Here is a 20,936-nt window from a genome sequence, read left to right as displayed (position 1 = left end):
TCTCTAATTTCTATTAGACGTTAATAATAATGTTCTGTAAAATAGATTTTGTTATCATGTAAATGTGATGTGATTAGTATATTTTTTATTTTTTAGTGACGTTGGTAGATATATACTTTAAAACTAAATAAAATCTTTATAAAATTAATTTGTAAATTTATAACTGAGTATGAAAAAATACAAATTATATTAGAGAATAACAAAAACTTGTTCTTTATGAACTTTTATATAAAATTAGACCGATAAATTTTAAATTCTAGTAATCTAATAGAAATTAAAATGCATTCTTCCAATTTTCAATGTTATTACGAATCACATATGAAGTTAATTTTTTTCATTTTAGATAGAGTTTTTATAATTTTTTTAACTGAATAACATAAATCTTTAATAAAATTTAACATAAATTTATGAATGAAGACAATTTTCTTATTTGTTAGTATAACCTAAAACGACATCACTTAGGTTTTCTTTGGGGAAAAAATATCCACAAGAGCTAGTCTTTAACTTTGGAAAATGATTTTGAAAAATAATATATGTATAATGCTTCACAATTTAACTTAAATGTAGTTTTTTTGTGTAAAACTATCAAGAACAAATTGGAATTCATTGCCTTCTAATTGGCTGTTTTTAGGTTTCATGCGTGTATACATATAGGGATAGACAAGCAAATTATCTTATGGTTTGGTTATTTTTAGTTTTAATGTATGTAACCTTTCTTCAAAAATAAATGTAAAATTCCATATAAGTTCTAGGATTTATTCCAAACAGTTCTAAAATCTGTCTTCCTAAAAGCACCAATGCTCGCAGTTGTAAATGGTCAACGATATATATCAACAAACAACTATTAAATCAAATAAAACCACAACTGACAAGTGAAGACAACATATGACAGAATGAATCAACAAAAAGGGAATCAATAATATTTCAATGATTTATTTTTTTCCTTTTTAATATTTATGCCATACATGTATACTTTTACCAGCCAATAGGTTGAGACTGAGACAAAAATTCTACAGAATTCCCTATCTATATACAAAATTCCATAGCAGCTGGAAGAAGTCTGCTATTCCCTCTTCAGAGCTCGGAACTGTGATGGCAATAAACCGATCTCTGACCTGAAAACAATTCATCAGTCAATGACCTTCCCATCACATGTACCTAATTTAATAAAAGTTAGGTATGTTTAGAACATATTAAAAAGTTTAGCTCATGAATATCTGGAATGATCATGAACTCAAATTTATTGTTTTCTAATGGAATTTATCTCCATCCTAGTTAATTTTTCAAATGAATTCCATATTAATTCTATGATGTATTTGTTCCAAATATGCCTTAACTCATACAAACAAGAAAGATAAACTGAAGAGTCACTTCTCTAGCAAAGATCCTGGGAATTTCAGATAATATAAGTCCATAAGAAGGTAGAACTCACCTTTTACAATGCCACCAGTATTAGAAGAAAAGGAGGCATTATTGAGAAAACAAGATGCTACTTTTAAACATCAAAATAATCCCAAGGTAAGAGAAGTGAACTGTGATATGGATATGCACAGGTCGTTGATGGTTAGTCTGAAGAACTCATGACAAATCAAAAGAGCCCTGTCCTTCACTGATTGCATAAAGAAGTTTCTTGTACATAATTTCCTGATTCAAAGCACACGTTAATCATCAGTGGAACAACCAATTACTCGTTAAAAAGCATGATAATGATAACAACTTTTGAGTCAGAATGTGTAAACCGAATAAGAAACCTTAGTAGAATATGGAGGAAGTTTCAGGTAGTTGGCACAAGTCATGACACTTGGCAAGTCATCATCTGCTGACTCTGAGGTGCCAGTTCCAATTGATGCTGCATTACTAGTATTTGAGGAATGCTACAAAAACAGACAAGACAAGGTGTCAAGAGAGCACAGGGAAATATCAAAAGAATAGATCGGTAATATGGTTAGATTATGTTTTCCTCGTATTTGTTTAAAAACTGCAATTTGGTATTTGGTTTATAGGCAGACACACGATCCTCGCAAATTGCAGACACAGACACATCTGCAATAATTTCAAGTCCAATTTCTTTGAGGAAGAATGAGGTCTCTTTTTTTTTCTTTTTTTTGGCTAGAGAAATGGTAAATAACCAAGAACATGACTGCCTAAAAGTATTTCATTTGTTTCCTGACAAAACATTGTCTAAAATTACATATTCACAATACTTATAACTAAACCCCTGGAATTAATGTCTAGTTATACTTGCATATTCCACCTACTGAATCCATAAATTAAATAATTGTTCCACCCTCTAACTCCATCCATCTTTCTGGTCGACTAAAATCTGTTGAAACAATCAATTTACATCATTGCCTGACACCCAACATCCAAAAAAAAACTGTGACCCTGAAATTGATTCTAGCTGTACTTGCATATTCCCCCAACAAGATCTGTAAATTATGTCCTTGTCCTTCATCTTATGCCCTCAGTCCTATATTTCTGATCAGAAAGAGGTAAAAACAATCAATTATGCCTATAAGTTCTATGTTTAAAATACTTGCAACAAAGCACCTGAAATGAATTCTAGTTGTGGTTGCATATTCCCCCTAATGAGATCCTAATCTCAGTGTCACCTGAGAAGTCGATATCCAATAAAATGAAACACAAAATGTAACAGGCTACTATCATCTGAGGAAATATTGCTGCTACCTTTCTCACAATGGTTAGCTTTGGGTTCAACACTGCCAAACCACCAGGGGGAAGTCTAGGTGCCCCAGTAACAAACTGGCAGAAGGCTCGTTGCTGCTCCGGTGTAAATTCTCCCATGATCTCAAGTAACTAAATACAAAAAGACAATTAGAACAAGCAAGAACATAGAAAATACAAAAAGACAATTAGAACAAGCAAGAACATAGAAAATTTAAAGAAAATTTATTTTATAAATTTCAAACCATACGTTTATAATTGCAGGACTCTTTGCAGTGTAACCATGATCAAATTTTATATGATCAGCTAGCGTTTCGGCCTGCATTTAATCATAATACACAAATAATTGTAGAAGATCCAATTGCATCAAGTACATAGTGAACAAACACAAGTTGACGAAAAATTACCTCCCACAGCTCTCTGCGACCACATAGCAGATAGTCCAATTCATGAGGCGTAAATATTTGCAATGATGTGATGTCAAAGACCTGCTCATCATGTGCATCAGAAAAAAAAAAATAAGCAAGTACATCCAGAACAAATAATTGTAATAAATCAGAAAGTTGAAGCACAGACTACATGGATCAGCTGAGGGATGCCAACAGCACATCAGTATGCAAACCAAAGTTATCAAACAAATCCCATAAACAGAAGACAGCAACAAATGTACCATGGATTCATTGTTGTCTCAAGAATGGTAGAATTGGAAAAAAATTTCAGGCCCCTTTATATAGTTATTTTAAAGAAGTAAAACTTGTTAGCAACCCATTTTCAGAGTCCCTTTATGCTGAAAGATGATTTTAGCAGAGTACCAAAAATTAACTCATCTAAACAGGACAGAGTGACAGCAATGGTTTTGTTCGTCGATCAGCACGAAATCTCAATTTAAAAATCAATATATTTCTTTCATTAAAAATTAATAAAATTGATCTTCTTAACATGATAATCAACATAATTGGTTAAAATACTAATAGGACAATTAAAGAGGATATTTCACCTCTCTTCGTACCACCTCTAAGTTACACCACCAAGATTTTCATCCCTTGGCCAGACAAACAAAGGTCAAGCAGATAACAGCAGAAACAGTAGTGAGAGAGAAGGTGCTTATGCAACCATATAACACCATCATAAAGATTCAAAATTCTCTAGCAACAGATACTGAGATATAAATGGAAAACTCAGCTCGCATGTACAGTTGCTCAAAAAGTTACAACATTTTATCTTGGCTCGTCATAATCTTCCAAGTTGCACATCGATAGGATTTAGAGGATGTTTGGCTCTAGCTTATTTTTTGACAATGAGCTTATAACCTCTCTAACAGCATTTTAAACAAAGACCTCGTTGATTAGATAGCCTATTAACTCTTAAAAAAAGCACTTTCAAAAGTACTGATTTTTGATAGCTTAAGTGCTATACAAAATGCTGTTGCAGACCAGGTAGAAACCATGTAAAACGGCTCTTAACTACTTTAAAATTCTCCCTCTTGACAATATCCTCTATTTCTCTTTTTATTGGTATTATTTTTTACAGTTTATAAGTTATATCTTTGTTAAGCAGAGATAAATTAATACAACTTATATACTGTTGAAGTACCAATAACTTCAAAAACGTTTTGTATCCGATTATATACTGTTGAAGAAGTTAAGAACTCTATAGCTTATACCCTCCTATATTAAGATGAGGCAAGCACCCTCATTTCAGTTCATTATCTGACCGCAAACGTTCTTAAACATTGCATATTGACTAGCTAGGACCACAATCGGCGACATCCACCATTTAGCATAAGGATATGGGGTTCCAGAATGTTTGAGATAATTTTCCAAATGCCACGAGATAATAAAATATCAAATCACATCAACCAGATAAATGAACAAAATGACTATATATAGATACACACACATATCAGGGGAGCTTAACCTGATTAAACCCTGCTCTAAATGCTTCCATTTGTCGCATAATTCCAGTCTTGACAGTTGCATCAACAACCAACGAAATGTACTCGTCTAGGTTATTGATATCAACCTGAAATGTTGAGAAAGAAATGTAAGACACATTCTCACAAGAGTAGTAATGAGGAGAAATACAAAAGGAAGTTGGAGCTGCTGTACATTTTCATCCCCTTTTGTCAAAATGTAGTCAGGGTAACCAGGAAGTGTGAAATCCAAGCAGAGGTCTTCAATTGGAGCACCTCGGAAACATAAATTGGAAATAGCATCACTATTATCACCACCCACTGCTTCCAAATATTGTTTGCGACAAACAAGGAGCTGCAATTCTTGCAAAATCTTGCCAAACTCGGAATCAAACGAAAGAATGTCATACAAATCAAGCTCCTGCAATAAATAAATAAGGTCACTAACCATGATGTTAAAAATATCTCAAGAGAAAGCCAGTATAAGTTCGAATATTGCAGTTGTGGCAGTTTACCTGACCAAGTACAAGCTTGTAAAATGCTGTTGACAATGGTAGATCCAAAAGCCGTCCATCTTGAAGGGCTTTAGCCATCACCCGCCCAACAAGACGGAAATGTTCAATTACTTTATAAAACTGATTACCTTCTGATATATCAGCATTTGGTGGCCAAGGCCGGGGAAACAACCCGAGGGGAGCTTGCACCATATCTCCATCAACTACAGGTGAATTGTTTTTTCCATTTTTATCTTCAATGCCATCAATTTCCATTGATGACTTTTCAGATGAAAAGTTTGATCTCCACATCCCAAGACCAACTTTTTGCAGGTCATGACTTAATAATGTGTAAAACTCAAGGGTAGGACCCAACCCAGTTCCTACTTCCCCAAAATATTCTACTTCAAGCACCGCCTTTTGACTAGAATACATCTCCATCACTTTTGCAGCAGAATCCAAAATGCGGTTTCGAGATACACGAACTTTCTGTCGCTGTAATCTCCCAACTCTCACCTCTCTTTCATTTGTTGATCCATGACCATCAGCGCCTTGCTGCTGCTGAAGGCGGTATAATGCGCGTGACAATCCAAAAGCGGTTGAATAAAAATACTGCCGCCGAGTCTCAAAAGGAAACAAGAAAGGGCATGCTTTGGTTAACTGGTAACACCATGATGGAAGACTTCCACTGCATAGGGCTAGGGCATCTTGAATTTGCCTAGCTAATTTTGGCGTGAGCTTGCTATTGACAAAATCCTCCTGAGGAACTCTAGCACCTGTAGCACTCAGCTCATCTAGACTACTACTTTTACCCTCAGCAAAACTATCAGAAACCATCTGCACTCTTAGACGAGTCGTAAGCTGGTTCAAACCCTCTAACACGCGCAGCAATGCTAATATATTATATGTAGGATTGGACTTTTCTAGATCGCATGGAAGTTCGCCTCCCAAAATGCTATCTAGAAGAGACATTCTATGTGATTGAGAATCAGGATTGGAAATGGAAGCAGAAGCAGATTTCGTATATTTTGATGGTGTAATTGAACTTGATCCAGCAGTTGCTCGTTCCACCTGGCTGTCTGACCTTTGGTATGTGATACTGTAAATATCGCTCCATAGCCTGCTTCCATCACTGGACATGAACTCACTGCTACCATACCTCTCATCATCATCTTCATCCAGCACAAGTTGTCGCTGAATAGCCTGATAGATAGTCAGATGCCTGTTAAGCTGCTTCGCACCAGCAGTAAAGATTAGTTTTGGAGGCTCATTACAACTACCAAAAAGAGGCCGCCCTTGCCGATCTCTACCACCCCTTATACCCCTACCATTAAGAGGTCCAAGCCCAGCCATGGCGGCAGCAGCAAATGACAGCGCACCCCTTGAACCAAAAGAACTGCCACTCCTAAAATCAGTAGAATCTGAGCCCCTAACTGTAGCTGCTCTGCTACTAGATCCAGAAGCTGGGTTATTCTGGCTATCACTTGCTGCTGGAGCAACAACACCATCCTCAGCTGAGTCTCCCAACTTCACATCATGCACTTTATCAGGCATGCAAACAGGAAGAGAATCATCTCGTAACAACTGGAAGAAAAGAATTACCTCAGTAAGAAACACAAAAACGAAAGGTCCCCAGATCTATCACTAGCGTCCAAAAAAATTTATCACTCCTATTCCCAAGGGGTAGGCAAATGTTTATGTAAGGTAAAAGAACAAATCTTATCAGGGATAGAGATAAAAAATAATTACAAAAACAGAGAACAAGATATCTTCCTCAAACTATCAGGCAAAAGCAAAAGAAAACAGAAAAGAATGTGGGCATCCTATGGGCTGTGGATTAATGCTTCACAATTTTGATGTAATAACGAGGGTGGGTAGATTTTATAACCACATATTAAAATAAGGTTCAATCTCCAACCACTAAACCAATCCAACTCATGAATAGAAGCAGATCTTGCTAGTAGCACAATGCAAAGCCTAGTTCCCACCCCACAGCTTATCACCTAGGAATCATTCAACAACTCCTAAGATGGCCTTTTTTAGCAAAAAGTAATTAAACCACTTACATCTTCATGGTCATCATCTTCATCATCAGAAATATCATCATCTTCAATCACTAGCGCATCATCAATCTCCACCGGAGAAACATCCAATTCCTCATACTACAAAGAACAAATTAGAATAAGCAAATGGGTTTGGGTTATTCCTCTCCCTCATAGAAACATGGGTATGAAGTGGTAAAACCATTAAAACAATTGATTTGATGATATTAACAACCATTACTAACATTATAACTTCATAAGAAGATAAAAGCCTCATTTCAAATAGCACAAATTGGTGGCACACGAGTGTATTATTTTATTGTTTCAAATGGATAAACTGAAATTGAGCAAAAAATCCTGCATATTTACGCATCTAACTTTTATTGGGCAAAATAATAATTTTGTTAGACATCGTAAAGAATTTCATATCTACAAAGTACCTCCAACATAAATTGTCATCGTAGCATCTATACCAGATCTCATCTTAATCTCCAACCCGAGAAACAAAATTGAGGCGGATATAGAGAAATTCAATTTTAATCTTCTTTATGACTTCAATTAATGTTATCTGACTGGACACAGAAATATTGAAATGTTCATTGTGTACAAAAGAAATAAATCCAATAAAAGTATCAGAATAGCATGAGTGCAAACAAACAACAGTACCAGATCAACCATAACCAAATTTTACTTGTGCTTCATAACCTGGAGTATCATATAGCATACCTCAGAACTAGAATCTCCAGCAACTGGTTTCAGTTGTGTATCTTTATCAATGGCTGCTCTTCTACGAGAAGCATTTCTCGTTTGAGGTCCTCTTGCTTCTTCCTGAGCAGGCTTCAAAACAGCTTTACCCTTTCCCTTCGATGAGCTTGTGCTTTTCTCTTGTGATAGCTCCTTCCTGGAGGCATCCCCTATGTTAACAGCTGATCTAGATCTAGAAGATTGACGACGAGTGGTGGAAGCAGGAGTTGAGGTGGATGGAGATGAAGCCCCAGCTCCAGCTGGTGTTGTTCCAGATTCAGAATTTCCCACTGACGCTGAGGGCTTCTGACCAGATTCACCTCTTTGAATTCGGGGCCAGAGAAAATCCTCAACTGCTGCTAAACTTGCCAATGGATCTATCAGCACAATATTCGATGAATAATCACGGAGTGATTTTTCTCCTTGGGCACGACAGAGCCGCAACTTAAAAGGCTGAGATAGTGCACTTAACCCAGATGACAGATGAGCACTACCACTGGAGGACCTAGGTGAATGACTAAGCACAACTGGAAAACGCTCTAATGAGGATAAAGCATTCTGAAGCTTCTGGACCAAGACAGTCATAGAAGCCATACTACCTTCATCTACATTAGAAGGAAGAGCAATAGCAACGAATGACTTAAACCTTTTAAGAGCTTGTTGACGAAGCTTGGGCAAATTAGCTTCTGAGATCCTGTCCTTGGAGAAATACCCACAAGAAAAGTAATTTAGTAATGCTGCAACAACACCACTGCCAATAAACTCAAAAGTGGATACACCATCCCCTTTGCTTAGTTCTCCCAGCATTTCAGATATCACACCAATCAAGTACTCTTCCTTGCTGATGGAAAAATCAGAAAGACGAGCCCCAGAAGCCTTAGATTTTCCCTTTGCTTTTGTCTTTTGATCGTCAACACCAGCATTTAACTTCATGCAAAGATTCTTCAAGTGCAAAAGATCATCTGTAACTCCCACTTCAGCAGACCCAGGGTCAGATGGGAAGTACTTGTCTTTAAATGCTTTAGCACTTGCAGCGACAGTTGTGCGTAAATTGGAATTAACAGTTGGAATTTCTACAGAACTTGGAGGAGAACCAATGTTAATAGAAGCAGGCGTTTTAGCTTCTTCCACATTCCCTTCCGGATTAGAGTTACCAGAACGCCGCCTATAACGCCTCGAGCGTGATGATGTTCCATGGGTAGAATCATTGTCCTTCTCAACAGAAGCAACTTGAGAAGGAGAATTTAGATTACCAGCTAAAATAAGTTGGTCTACAGCATGAACCACTCCTTCTCGAACAAAAACTTTTGAGAAAGTCCCTGGAAGCTTTTCCATAAGAATCTCAGCAATTTGGAGGGCAGGAACCAAGACATGAGGATCTTTCCATGCCAAAACACCAGCTAAGAAACTGCCAAGTAACAAGACATTAAATTGTAAAGGGACAAATATACTCTTATCTGTATTAAAACACCAGCTAAGACACTGCTGAATAAAAAATAAATAAAATTGTCACCATGCACAATGACGATCCTGTGTAAAGGGATAAATACTTTTATCTGTATTATACAGTGCACAACGACCATGCTGTGTAAAGGGATAAATAGACTCTTATTCGTATTATAATACAATAAGAATACATTTATCCCATTAGGTTGAACATATCATGAAATTACAACATAATTAACTTACATACCTTGATATGTTTGTCACACCTAGCAGAGACTGGATCATCTCTGAATTGCTGAAGTACATCAATTTTCCAATAACTGAGAGACATTTGTGACGAACAGGGCTATTGACACTTGAACCATAAATCTGCTTGAGAATTCAACAACAGAAGACTTATGACACTAAAAATCAAAAATGAAAATTGAAACGTGTTAGGGGCGTGTGGAAACTAACCTGTATCAGGACCGGAAGGAGATCCATTCCAAATTGCTGAAGAAGCAAAGGCTGGTCATTCAACAACTTCTCTCGGGCTGAAACCTCAAGAACACTTCCGTTTGCATCTTCTTGTTTCCCAGAGTTGCTGGCAGGAGATTTTTTCAGAGCAGAACCTTTCATAAATATATTGGAGCTGACTGGAAGGGATATTGTTCCTTGTGGCAGTTGAGGAAGAAGCTCATTTGCAAGATTAACAATCTCAAAAATCTATCCAGTCAAACAAAAAATAATTCAAAAGAACTCCAAGAAAAGTAACACAATCAGTTGACAAATAAATCGAAATGAAAAAGTATAATTATAAAATAACAACAACAGCTAAAAGGATAATAGAAAAACCATTTGTACTATGCCCTACCGAGGTGCAACTTATACACTCTAATATAAATAAATCCACCACTTGGCGACTTACAACTTTGAGAATGGGCAAAGAAAAACCAATTAGTATTGGATTATCATGCAACCAGATTTTGTTCTTTTCTGGACAAGCAAAAAACTTAATCCCAAATTACATGGCAACAAGCCATTATTTTGCCCTTGAAGCTAATAACAGATAAAACAGCCAACTATTCTTTTTTTATTTCAAAAAAATAAAAATCTAATCTAAGCACATACCAGCCAGATTGCTGCAAGCTGAAAAAGAATCAAGCATTACCTCTAACATAACTACTAATACAATTCAAATATCTTAATATCATAAACAGACTTTCAAAGATTTGGGAGCTTGTGGATAATATTCAGTCACATGCCCATAGTCGTGACTACCGAAAGGTGAATCATTCTTTGCTTCTTAAGACTCTTATCTCCTCTTGGCTTTTCCTTCTAATTATGCTAAGTAAAGACAATATTTTATAATGTGCCAAATACTACAATATACATTTAGAAGATGAGGAAAGAGTGTAACCTTACAGATCCTTTCTCTATATCAAAGAGAAAGAATCTCATAACTATTGCGCTTTTTTGGTGTATAGAAGCCAGATGGTAACGGCATTAAGCTTTCAATCTTCTCGTAGTCAACTGAGAGGTTAAAAGATTGGTAGCAACTAAATTGAGGGCTCGGGACAGCATCAGCAAGGGAAAGTCCAAGAAGAAACTGGTGACTTTTATCCCTCCGGCTACTTTTGGAATTTATGGTAAGAAATAAAAAAGAGTTTTTGCTGGCAACTGCCCTCCTTTTAACAGAATCAGAGATTATTGGTCCCAGACCTTGCATATTTTATACAAAATTCATTCTCTCAGAGAAATTTACACGTTCTTGGATTGGGTTCATAACGTAACCACCACTAATCTTTTAGTCTTACCCATTTTATTAAAATTTTACAAAGGGAAGGATAATTATGTTCAATCTCATCAACCAAGTGTGGGTAGATTGTAAATCTTCCTTGCCTCTGGTTACTATAATCAACTCTCAAGCAAAATTTATTATAATCCCAACTTGACTCTACTCTACTTGCTTTTACTTTGAAAATCCTCACTTGTCATTACCCATTAAACTGCCCAAATGTAAGGATCTCATAAACATTTTGTCCAATTCTCTAGATCTATTGTAATTTAACAGCAACCCTTTGATGCCCTGTAAATACATTAATCTTTTCCTTTTACACACACATTATCAGCGTTAATTACTTATGCCTTCATAATTGGCAATTATTCTTTAAAGAATAATTTCTAAAAGGGAATCTTTTAGCATTTCGTTGGTGCCATACAACTAATATGTTTGAAAATTATAAACAGCATAGGAAAAAAATAATCTTTGAACTTATTAGCTATGTGCTCCAAATAAAGAGGCCACCTACAGTTCAAATTGATGCATAATTGAGTAAATAACAACTAATTTAGCAGTCATAGTAATAACTTCCACTTCATCCATTACCAAGAATTGGAGAGAATGCATAACCTGATTTGTGCACACCAAGAATTTAATTTAAAGAAATAAAAGTTGAAACTCTGAGAAATAAAGAACAAATTTTTATCACCACCCATACTCAAAAAATAATTAGGACTTACATGAGGAAAATATTAAGTACTGCAAAATAATTTCGAATTCATAACTCATGAAAAATGAACTAGAACTACTTCCATCATCACAATACGCATAAGCAAAAAATATCATGTTCGACCAGAATGAAGACAATCAAAGAGGCAGCAAATACCTGCTCTGCTGGTCTACTTAAAGCAGGTGGAACAGATGCATTAGCCGACACACCAGAACCTGATAGTATATCTTTGAGAATGCCACTAATCCCAAGTAGAAGTAATGTTTTAGCTCCCAGTGGGGACCCACTCGCACAAGTGGAAAGCAGCCGGATCAAACCCTGCATGCATTCAAGTCACAAGACTGTCCTAACAACTGAACCAAAAAAAAGAACTACCTTTCACTTTACCGTATATGTTGATGTGCTGAGTGATGCCTGTCCACCTCCAGAACTGCTGGTGGAAATCAATGATGCAGCCTGCGTAACTAGTCCATGATTGCATAGCTCATCTAATTTGTCTGGTGATGATGCAAATGCTTCAGCAATACGAGTCAAACAGACAGAAGCATGCTCCAATACCTACAGAACATCATAAAGCACTCAATGCAGATAAAACCAGAATTACAAGGGAACTAGTAAGTTTTTACAGTAAGAACTAGTGGAAGATAATACTACCTTTGAATCATGATACTGAAGGAGGTTTGTCAACAGAGGGACAGCTTCCATAACATAGTCAGCGGCATCTGAAGGAAGTTTCTTGCACATATTTGCAGCAGTAGATAATGCTACCCGCTGCAACACAAAACCAATTACAAGGGAAAATGCTATTAAAAAATTCACACATGCATACGCACAATGGATTTAGCACCTGAAAAGTTAAAAAACCAGTTACCTGAACTCCCGTTGAGAAGAAATCCAGATATGAAAGCACTGCCATTAGGGCCCCAGCTCGCAAACAGGCAGTAGGATGTTCCTGTGAAATCTTCTTAAGTGCTTGCAGAGACTGTTCCATTATATTCACAATCAATATCAGAATTCATAACTGAGAAGCTATGCTCCAAAATTGAATAATGAGTTAATATCTCTTTAAGCACAGGTAATTGATGTTTTATACATGTGAAACAGTAATGCGAGGCTCAATACTGAACCTCAAAACTAATCTCAAAACGCTTTTCACCATTTGCTACCACCAATATGCCACTTACACTCACTCCACTCTCCTTTTTTCCTCATTTTTATATTTTTAATTCTTAAACTTCGATTGAGTTCAACAGAATCAGTACACGGGTAAGACCCCTTGTTAATAAATCTTCTTTTTTCTTTCAAACATAAACTCACCTAAGAACTCAGCGTGGACTGGCTCAACCCAAGCTCACAATAAGTATATTTAATAAGTGCTTATATGCATCATGAATAAAACTAACCCTCCAGTGTCTAAGCAATGAGGTAGAAGTACATTTACTTACAGATTCAGCTACATTTATCTAAAACCATGAGGACATCTGAGCAACATGCAGAAACTTCAGTTTATGTTCTCATAAACATCTACTCCTAATTCCTCAGTAATCACATTGCTTCCAGCGAAGGGAAACTAACCTGCTCAGCTAAGTCCATGTACTCTATGGTTAGCAACCTGGCACAGAAACATGAAACGGCACCATAATGCACGACAGCAGCACAAGATGAAGGCAAGACATCGCACAAGTGAGTGAGCGCCCTGGCCGCAAGAAGCATAATATCAGGATTGCTCTCGTGGTTAAGCAGACCTACCAGCACCGGAACAAAGGAATCCACAGAAAATGTACTCAGGGAGTCCTCGGTCCCAATCGAGAGCATATCACAAAGCTGAGTCAAAGCCTCCACCTGCTTTCCTTCCTCCCCATCGGCACGCAACCCAGAGAGAATCTTCTTCAACCTCCCAGTCTGGTGAGAGGACGAGGCAGACCCAATGCCCCCCGATGGAAGCAAATCGTCCAGCCCAGCTCCGAGCTTCCTCAACAATCCTTGGAGCGCGCTACTAGCAGATGTCAGGTTCTGATGCAAATCCCCTGCAGCACCCTCCTCGCTATCGTTGTCATCATCATCTGCACCAGCACTGCCACGGCCACCTCCTGTAACGTCCATATTGAACACTCCCAGGCCGCTATCCCTATCTCTATCCCTATCCCTATCCCTAACCCTAACTTCGTGCTCCTTTTCCTTTCCCTTATCAGAGCTGCCTTCGCTGGCTTTATTGCTCCCACTGCCACGGTTCCGATCACGGCGAGACCCAGACGACTCATTAGTGGGGTCCATAGTTGCGCTAATACCTGTTGCACGAGAAGGGCGGGTCCTGGTGGTGGTGACTGTGGTGATTGTGGCTGCGGAAGGGATCGAGGAGGAGGAAGAAGAGGTTGGTGCAGCAGCTGCAGTAGAGGAGGAAAGACGAGCGCGCTTGTTGCGGGTGGTCGGACCGGAGGGAGATGACGATGAAGAAGGGGCAGTTGAGGAGGCCTCCGCCCGCTTCCGGCTACGAGTTTCCATACAAAGGACCACCGCCCCTCAATTCGATGGTTCGCTCGGCTTTGGTTCCCGAGCGAGGAGTGCGATCAGACAGTTCCCGATGGTAGACTCGCCTGCATCTGAAAATCGAATCCCCTCACTATCCAATCAAATCGAACAACAAACCACAGAACATAGACCAAACTCAATCTGCAAAACCTATAATTTACCGACCTATCAATCCCATGCGCCAAACAAGTAAAATTCAGAAAATCACCCCAATCAAATCCCTACAAACTTCCGTCAAAATCGATACAATCTGAGAGAAATGGTTGGGGAGACGAGACGAAAGGTGAGAGAAAAGGAATTGCAAAGTAGAAACCCTAAAGTGAAGACGGAATAAAGAAGAAATGAGAGTTGAGAGGCTTTTCGTAAAATACTTAAAATAAATTTCTCCTTTTCCTCAAGGGAATATATATAATGAAAGGACGGAAACAATGGAAGTTTCCATTGGCGGTGAATACTTCTTTCCCTTGCTTCCGTTTCGAACCGGTAATGCTTCTAAGTTATAGGGTTGCAAAGTACAGTATTCGCCTCTCCTTCTTAATATTAATTTTTAGAGAGTAATATGCAAGTTTTTTTTTTTAATAATGAGATTACAATGTAATGACTAACAAGATTACAATGCAATATCTCTTTTAAACAAATTTTATAATTTGATATTTATTCATAAAAATTAAATAATATTATTTTAAATTTGAGATTATATTATTATATTATATTATCCCACGATCAAAAATTATATTATTATTTATTTTCATGTGAGTATAAAAAACCACACTTGGTTAATAATATAAATTCAAGCTTTTAAAAGCCAATAGTTTAGATTCAAAGTGTTAATAAATAGCTGGTCTTTAAATTCGATATATTTTAAAAGCTAATAGTTATATACAAAGTATTGACAGGTTAATAGTCTTTAGGTCTGCAAGGCTACAAATGGTAATAAAATAATTTTAAATTTTATAATACATTTGAATTGTAATTTATAATTATATGATAATAGCAATAATAATAGTATCAACGGTCGTTACTATTTATCTTCGTGTAAGTATTAAAAGTCACATACTATTTACAATATAAACTCAAATTTTTGAAAGTGTCGTTAGGTCGGTGGTCAAATGTCCAATAAATTTTAAAAACTAATAGTTTAGATATAAAGTGTTAATGGGTCAATGGTTTTTAATACTCGAATAGTAATGAAGTAATTTTAGATTTTATAAGATATTTAAACTGTAATTTGCAATTATGTGATAATAGTATAATAATAGCATCAAGTATTTGAATGATAGGAATTATAATATTTCAATATCATGTATAAAGTATATGATTGTTAAGCCTCGAATAATAGTTAAAAGTTCCATATTAAGTTTAAATTTTTTAGAATTAGTAGTTTGAATATAATAAATAGCTAACTCATTTATGCTTCGATGTATATTATGTGGTTTATAATCAAAAGTATATCAATCTAATTTTGTGATTGTATTTTGTTTGATCCAATTTTATGAACGGGTAATGCTTATAAGTAGTAGGGTTGTGAAGTATAGTGTTCGCCTCTCTTTTTATTAATATTAATTTTAGAGAGTATACTACAATATTTTTCTAATAATAAGATTACAACGTAATATCTTTTTTTAAAGAAAAATTACAATGCGATACTTGCTGATAAAAATTAAATAATATTGTATTAAAATTTATATTATATCATTATATTATAATCCTTTGATCTCACATTCAAAAGTCATATTAGTATTCATCTTCATGTAAGTATTAAAAACCACATGTGCTTAATAATATAAACTCAAGCTTTTAAAAGCCGGAAGTCTAAATCCAAAGTGTTGATAGGTTGGTGATCTTTAAAATCGATATATTTTAAAAACTAATAGTCTAGACACAAAGTATTAACAGGTCGATAGTCACTAGTCCGTGAGGTTACAAACTATAATAAAGTGATTTTAAAATTTAAAAGACATATGGATTATAATTTATAATTATGTGATAATAGTGGTAATAATTACATCAAAAGTCGTTACTATTCATTTATGTAAGTATTAAAAGTTGCATACCATTTATAGTATAAACTCAAATTTTAAAAAGCATTTATAAGTATGTGGTATTAGGTCAAATAGATTTTAAAAGCTGATAGACTATATACAAAGTATTATAGGTCAATAGTGTTTAAGTCTCGTATTTTATGAATGGTAATAAAGTAATTTTAGATTTTATAAGCCATTTGAATTATAATTTATAGTTATGTGATAATAGCGGTAATAATAGTGATGGGTATCGAATTTACAAAAGATAAATCAAACAATAAAATGATACTATAGTAGCAGTGAATATGGTCAAATTTATAGGAATTGAGTCAGAATATTATTTTACGATCAACGATAAAATAAAAATGAAAAGATGAGGGTTTTTGTCTTGATTTGAAATTAAACAACTAATAAATTAAAATAAATCAGTAAATAAAATTAAACTAAACTAAAATTGTCATAAAGTAATTAAGCAAATTAAGTAAGCAATAATCAATTATAAATAGATTATAGTCAAATAAATAATATCAATTTTAATATACAAGATTGATTACTGATGCAAATGTAATTTTTACCAATTTTTAATAGATTAGTTATACTTATTGGAGATGCTTATACTAACCAATATTTCATTAATATTATATTAATCAAAAGACGTTCATTGATTCACTCTTACTAGTAACAACCCTGAAGATGCTTACATAATTTAACTCACTAACAGTATTATGGACTATAAAAACTCGATCCTAACTAATAAATTAAACTGTGCGGTTTATTCATATTATATTATATATCTTATTAGTTTAAATACTAATTTATCTACAGTTATCAGCATATCATAAATAATTATGGATTTAGGAATCAATAATGGTGATGTACTATTACGTTGAACGCACAACGAATTATGTTATAATGAATAACAAATAATAATTTTCGTATACACTGAATAATATGTAAATATTGAAAACAAGAAATAACAAATATAAAACATTTAGATCTCACAACCCAAAAATTAAAAGTTTAATTAAATCATTGACCGAAAAATATGAGTATCTAGCCACTCATAGTGGGTGTAGTACACCCATAATCATTTATAATCAACAGAGAAAAATGACAGAAAAACATAAAGGAAAGTTACAAGTGTCACATTTGATTTAAATTTTTAAGGATCATTGGTTTGGACACAATAAATAATTAACTTATTGATGTTTGGACGTATATAATTTGGTTTCTAATTAAAAGTACATCAATCAAATTTTATTATTGTATTTTGCTTGATCTTATGTGATTTTTAAATTAAAATTATAATTATAATAAACATAATAAAACTTATGAATCATTAGCTCATTTAAATAGGTGCAATTAGTTATAATCCAATTGTAACTACAATAATATAGTTGTTGTGGTATTTGTGTTTTATGAAATTACAATTCAAATTGGATAGCGATTACAATAGTGGTTGAGTCGAATTCTGAGCGAGTTTCACAAAACTCAAAACTTAATAGAACTGTAAAATAAAAATTTAAGAATTTGCCTATATACAAGGTGAGTTCATTATAATATTATACATTTTGATATGTGCAAATTTCCGATCATAATCAATCCACCGCGCTCATATCTAAAAATTGAAATATTATATATACATTAATATTAAATATTAATTATATATCAAAATATATTTATATTATATATTAGATATACCAAAATATTTGTAAATATCCAAAACTTAATGGAAATAGATATATTGAATTAGTGAAATAATAACAGATTCAATTAGGAGTTTAGAGTTTACATTAATTGCATAGTAAATCAAAATGCCAAATAGAGTTATAAGAATGTCTATTTAGCGACTAAAAATAACGAAAATAAAAAATTCATAACTAAAGTCCTATAGGGTTAACATCTTCTAGGCAATTATTGTGGAATACAGGAGGCAAACTGTTAGTCACAACATTCTTACTGTTCATGATTTGAATATTGTTTTCCTGATATGAAATGGTTAAATAAGATGAACGAACTACACTAGCCCAGTAAGAATGTCAATGCTTAACACCGATATGAAAAACCAAAGGTTAGTAGAAATCATTAAAACAACCAATGAAGCTATTTTATTTCTTAAATAAATTCATTTAATATAAAACGTGACTTGTATACCTACTCTTTTCAAGTTTCCCAAAACTGACTCATGAAAATAGTAACTAAGATAATAATTTATTATATATTTAAAAGAATAATAACAGTAAACTTACATTTTCACCCACTTACCAGTACATCTGGGGGTCCATAGGGATTCCGCCTACGCGTGGACCCAATATTCAATTTATCAATTAACCAGTCGTTCTCATACCCCGTCCGATAATGGACGTCAAACATATCATCGCCTCAATACCCTGTCTGATATGAGAGTGAACTATATCTTCCAATCTATTTCAGTATGAAACTTCTCAGCCTCGTTCGACTGAGGTAATATCCATAGTATAATTTTTTCTATGCATCGAGTATGTATATAATTTTTCAGGATACCCGATAAGCCTTTTATACATATCCACATCATAAACCAGGCACTAATTACATACAACTATTTTATATTTACAAAATAACAGTATGACATATAAATAGACAATACAAACAATCAAGAAAATGTGATTAGGACATTTACTTCGAATTAATCAACATGTGAGAATAACAACCAAATAATCAATAAACGATAAAGCGATTAAAATAATTAAACAATAGTAATTTAGGTAGTATAGAAATAAATAGACAACATAGCTAGGGCAATTGTACACTGAATGGTTCCGACTCCACAGATGAACTGTAATTAATTTAGAAATTTTTAATTTTTACAAAATATACCGTTATTAATTATTAAACTTTAATTTACCGTAATAGGAGAAAATAGTAAGAAATTCTTACCCTGGATCAGTGTTCAAAAAATCATAATTTTTATTGTGCTACTTGGCAGATCTAAGATTTCCTGAGTTTTTTTTTGTGAAAATCAAAAGTATGCGTCACATATTCTAAAATACCCCCAAAAAAGTTAAAAATACGCATTTTTAAGCTTTTTGGCCTGTTTAGGGTAACAACACGGCGGGCCGCCATGCTCTAACACTAACTCCGTTGCCTACGACGACATCTCATTTCAATATAGCCATTTTCAACCGGTTTTTGTCAGTCTGGTCGATTTTACATAAAAACCTACAAAAAAGGGGTTAGGCGGCTTCTATTGGTCGGAAAAGGGAAAAACTGAAACTTTACCGGCCGAGGGGGGGTCTTCCAGTGCGGCGACTCTACCATTCCTCTTTCGCAGCCAGGGGCTTTCTTTGGTCGACCTGCACCAGAAAAGGATTAGGAGCATAACGGTAGAAAAATCGAAAGAAATAAGAAATGGGAAAGGACTCATCGGAGTTGCTTTTGGGTTGCGGCTGCGGCGACTCGGCCGAGCTCCGCTTACATCTTTTGGCTTTCCTTTTGGCTTTTAGGATCCGATATGGGTGTGGAGAGGTTCAAAATTGAATTATGAACAAAAAAATAAATAAAATTTTCCTTTTTTTGGCTTTAGCGGTGGCTCTGGTGCGACGACGACGACAGTTGGTTTTCTTTCTGGCCACCCTTCTTCTTCTTCTCCAATAAGGACTGGTGTAGTTAGGGTTAGAAATTCCTGGAATGCGACGTATAAATGCCCTACTCGAATCGATCTGGGCCGTCTGCACAAAGACATATAGCTCTCTCCCATTCGTTGGATTGCTTTTATTCGAAAAATAAATCTGGACCGCACGATCATATTGAATCTAACTGTTCAATTGCGCTTGAAGAGGGAATGGATCTGGGTCGTCTGTTCACGCAAGAGAAGATCTGGTCTGTTGGATCTGTTAGCATGGGGATCGCCTGCGTGGCTTCTCGCATAGACGTGTGCCCACGTGTTTGCCACACGGCGCACGGCGACCAGCCGCACTGCTGACGTGGCAGTCCATGTGACCAAAGTTTTATTATTTTTACTTTAACCCTAATTTTTCATATTTCTTTTCGAATATTCCTCCCTTATTTCTATTATGGTCATGATTTTCGAAAATATTTTCAAATGCATTCAAAATATAATTTTCTTCAAAAATTCACAAAAAAATTAAAATTAAATTATTTTCTTATTATTATTAAATTACCTTGGGCCTACTTTTTTTGACCAAGAATTACAACTTTCCCCTCTTAAGAAAAAATTTGATCCCTCAAAGTTGTCGCTCTCTCACTAGTCAAATAGTTGAGGGTACTAGGCCATGAAGTCTGATTTTAGCTCTTAAGTGGCCTTATTCTTCGAATGATTCTGCCATAAGTCCTTGATGAAAGAAATTTCTCTGTTGCAAAACACTCTGCTTTTCTGGTCCAAAATACCTACCGATACCTCCTCATAGGATCTACCTGTAGTGGAAGTGGCTCATAAAACAAGACGTATGAGGGGTCCGGGTTGTACTTGTGTAGCATAGACACATGAAATATATTATAAATTTTGAATAACTCTCGAGAGAGTGCTAGTCTATAGGAGGATGTACCAACCCTGTCCATGATCTCAAACA

The 20,936-nt window shown here is 35.1% G+C and overlaps 1 protein-coding gene across 2 annotated transcripts; it reads right to left on the bottom strand.

The window, feature by feature from the left end:
- Nucleotides 1-886: 886 nt before the first annotated feature.
- On the bottom strand, nt 887-14,832 carry KAK (HECT ubiquitin protein ligase family protein KAK). 2 transcript variants are annotated; one of them, XM_088221878.1, is made up of 18 exons: nt 13,391-14,832; nt 12,687-12,797; nt 12,470-12,586; nt 12,203-12,373; nt 11,972-12,133; nt 9,780-10,028; nt 9,571-9,692; nt 7,860-9,285; nt 7,158-7,253; nt 5,113-6,675; nt 4,794-5,018; nt 4,603-4,707; nt 3,093-3,173; nt 2,936-3,004; nt 2,689-2,817; nt 1,752-1,874; nt 1,433-1,644; nt 887-1,158 (listed from the first exon to the last, which is right to left on the bottom strand). In XM_088221878.1, exons 1-17 carry the CDS (start codon nt 14,315-14,317, stop codon nt 1,579-1,581), a joined length of 5,742 nt encoding a protein of 1,913 aa, XP_088078004.1. In that variant the 5' UTR covers nt 14,318-14,832; the 3' UTR covers nt 887-1,158; nt 1,433-1,578. The 2 variants fall into 2 exon arrangements, with proteins under 2 accessions (XP_088078004.1, XP_088078003.1); XM_088221877.1 differs by having other exon boundaries at nt 887-1,115.
- Between the last annotated feature and the right edge of the window lie 6,104 nt (nt 14,833-20,936).

The sequence above is a fragment of the Carica papaya genome, chromosome 6 (assembly GCF_054855325.1).
Source record: "Carica papaya isolate Zhongbai chromosome 6, ASM5485532v1, whole genome shotgun sequence".
Taxonomy (NCBI): Eukaryota; Viridiplantae; Streptophyta; class Magnoliopsida; order Brassicales; family Caricaceae; genus Carica; species Carica papaya.
Note: the sequence above shows the minus strand (reverse complement) of the source record. Positions and strands in the feature narration are given on the sequence as shown.

Bases quoted from the DNA above. Each gene is read 5' to 3' on its own strand.
- KAK (XM_088221878.1), bottom strand. From the start codon at position 14,317: ATGGAAACTCGTAGCCGGAAGCGGGCGGAGGCCTCCTCAACTGCCCCT. The intron at 12,798-13,390 runs GTTAGTTTCCCT...ATAATGGAACAG, and splicing joins ACATGGACTTAGCTGAGCAG to TCTCTGCAAGCACTTAAGAA. The intron at 10,029-11,971 runs GTATTTGCTGCC...TTGACTGGATAG, and splicing joins TAAGTAGACCAGCAGAGCAG to ATTTTTGAGATTGTTAATCT.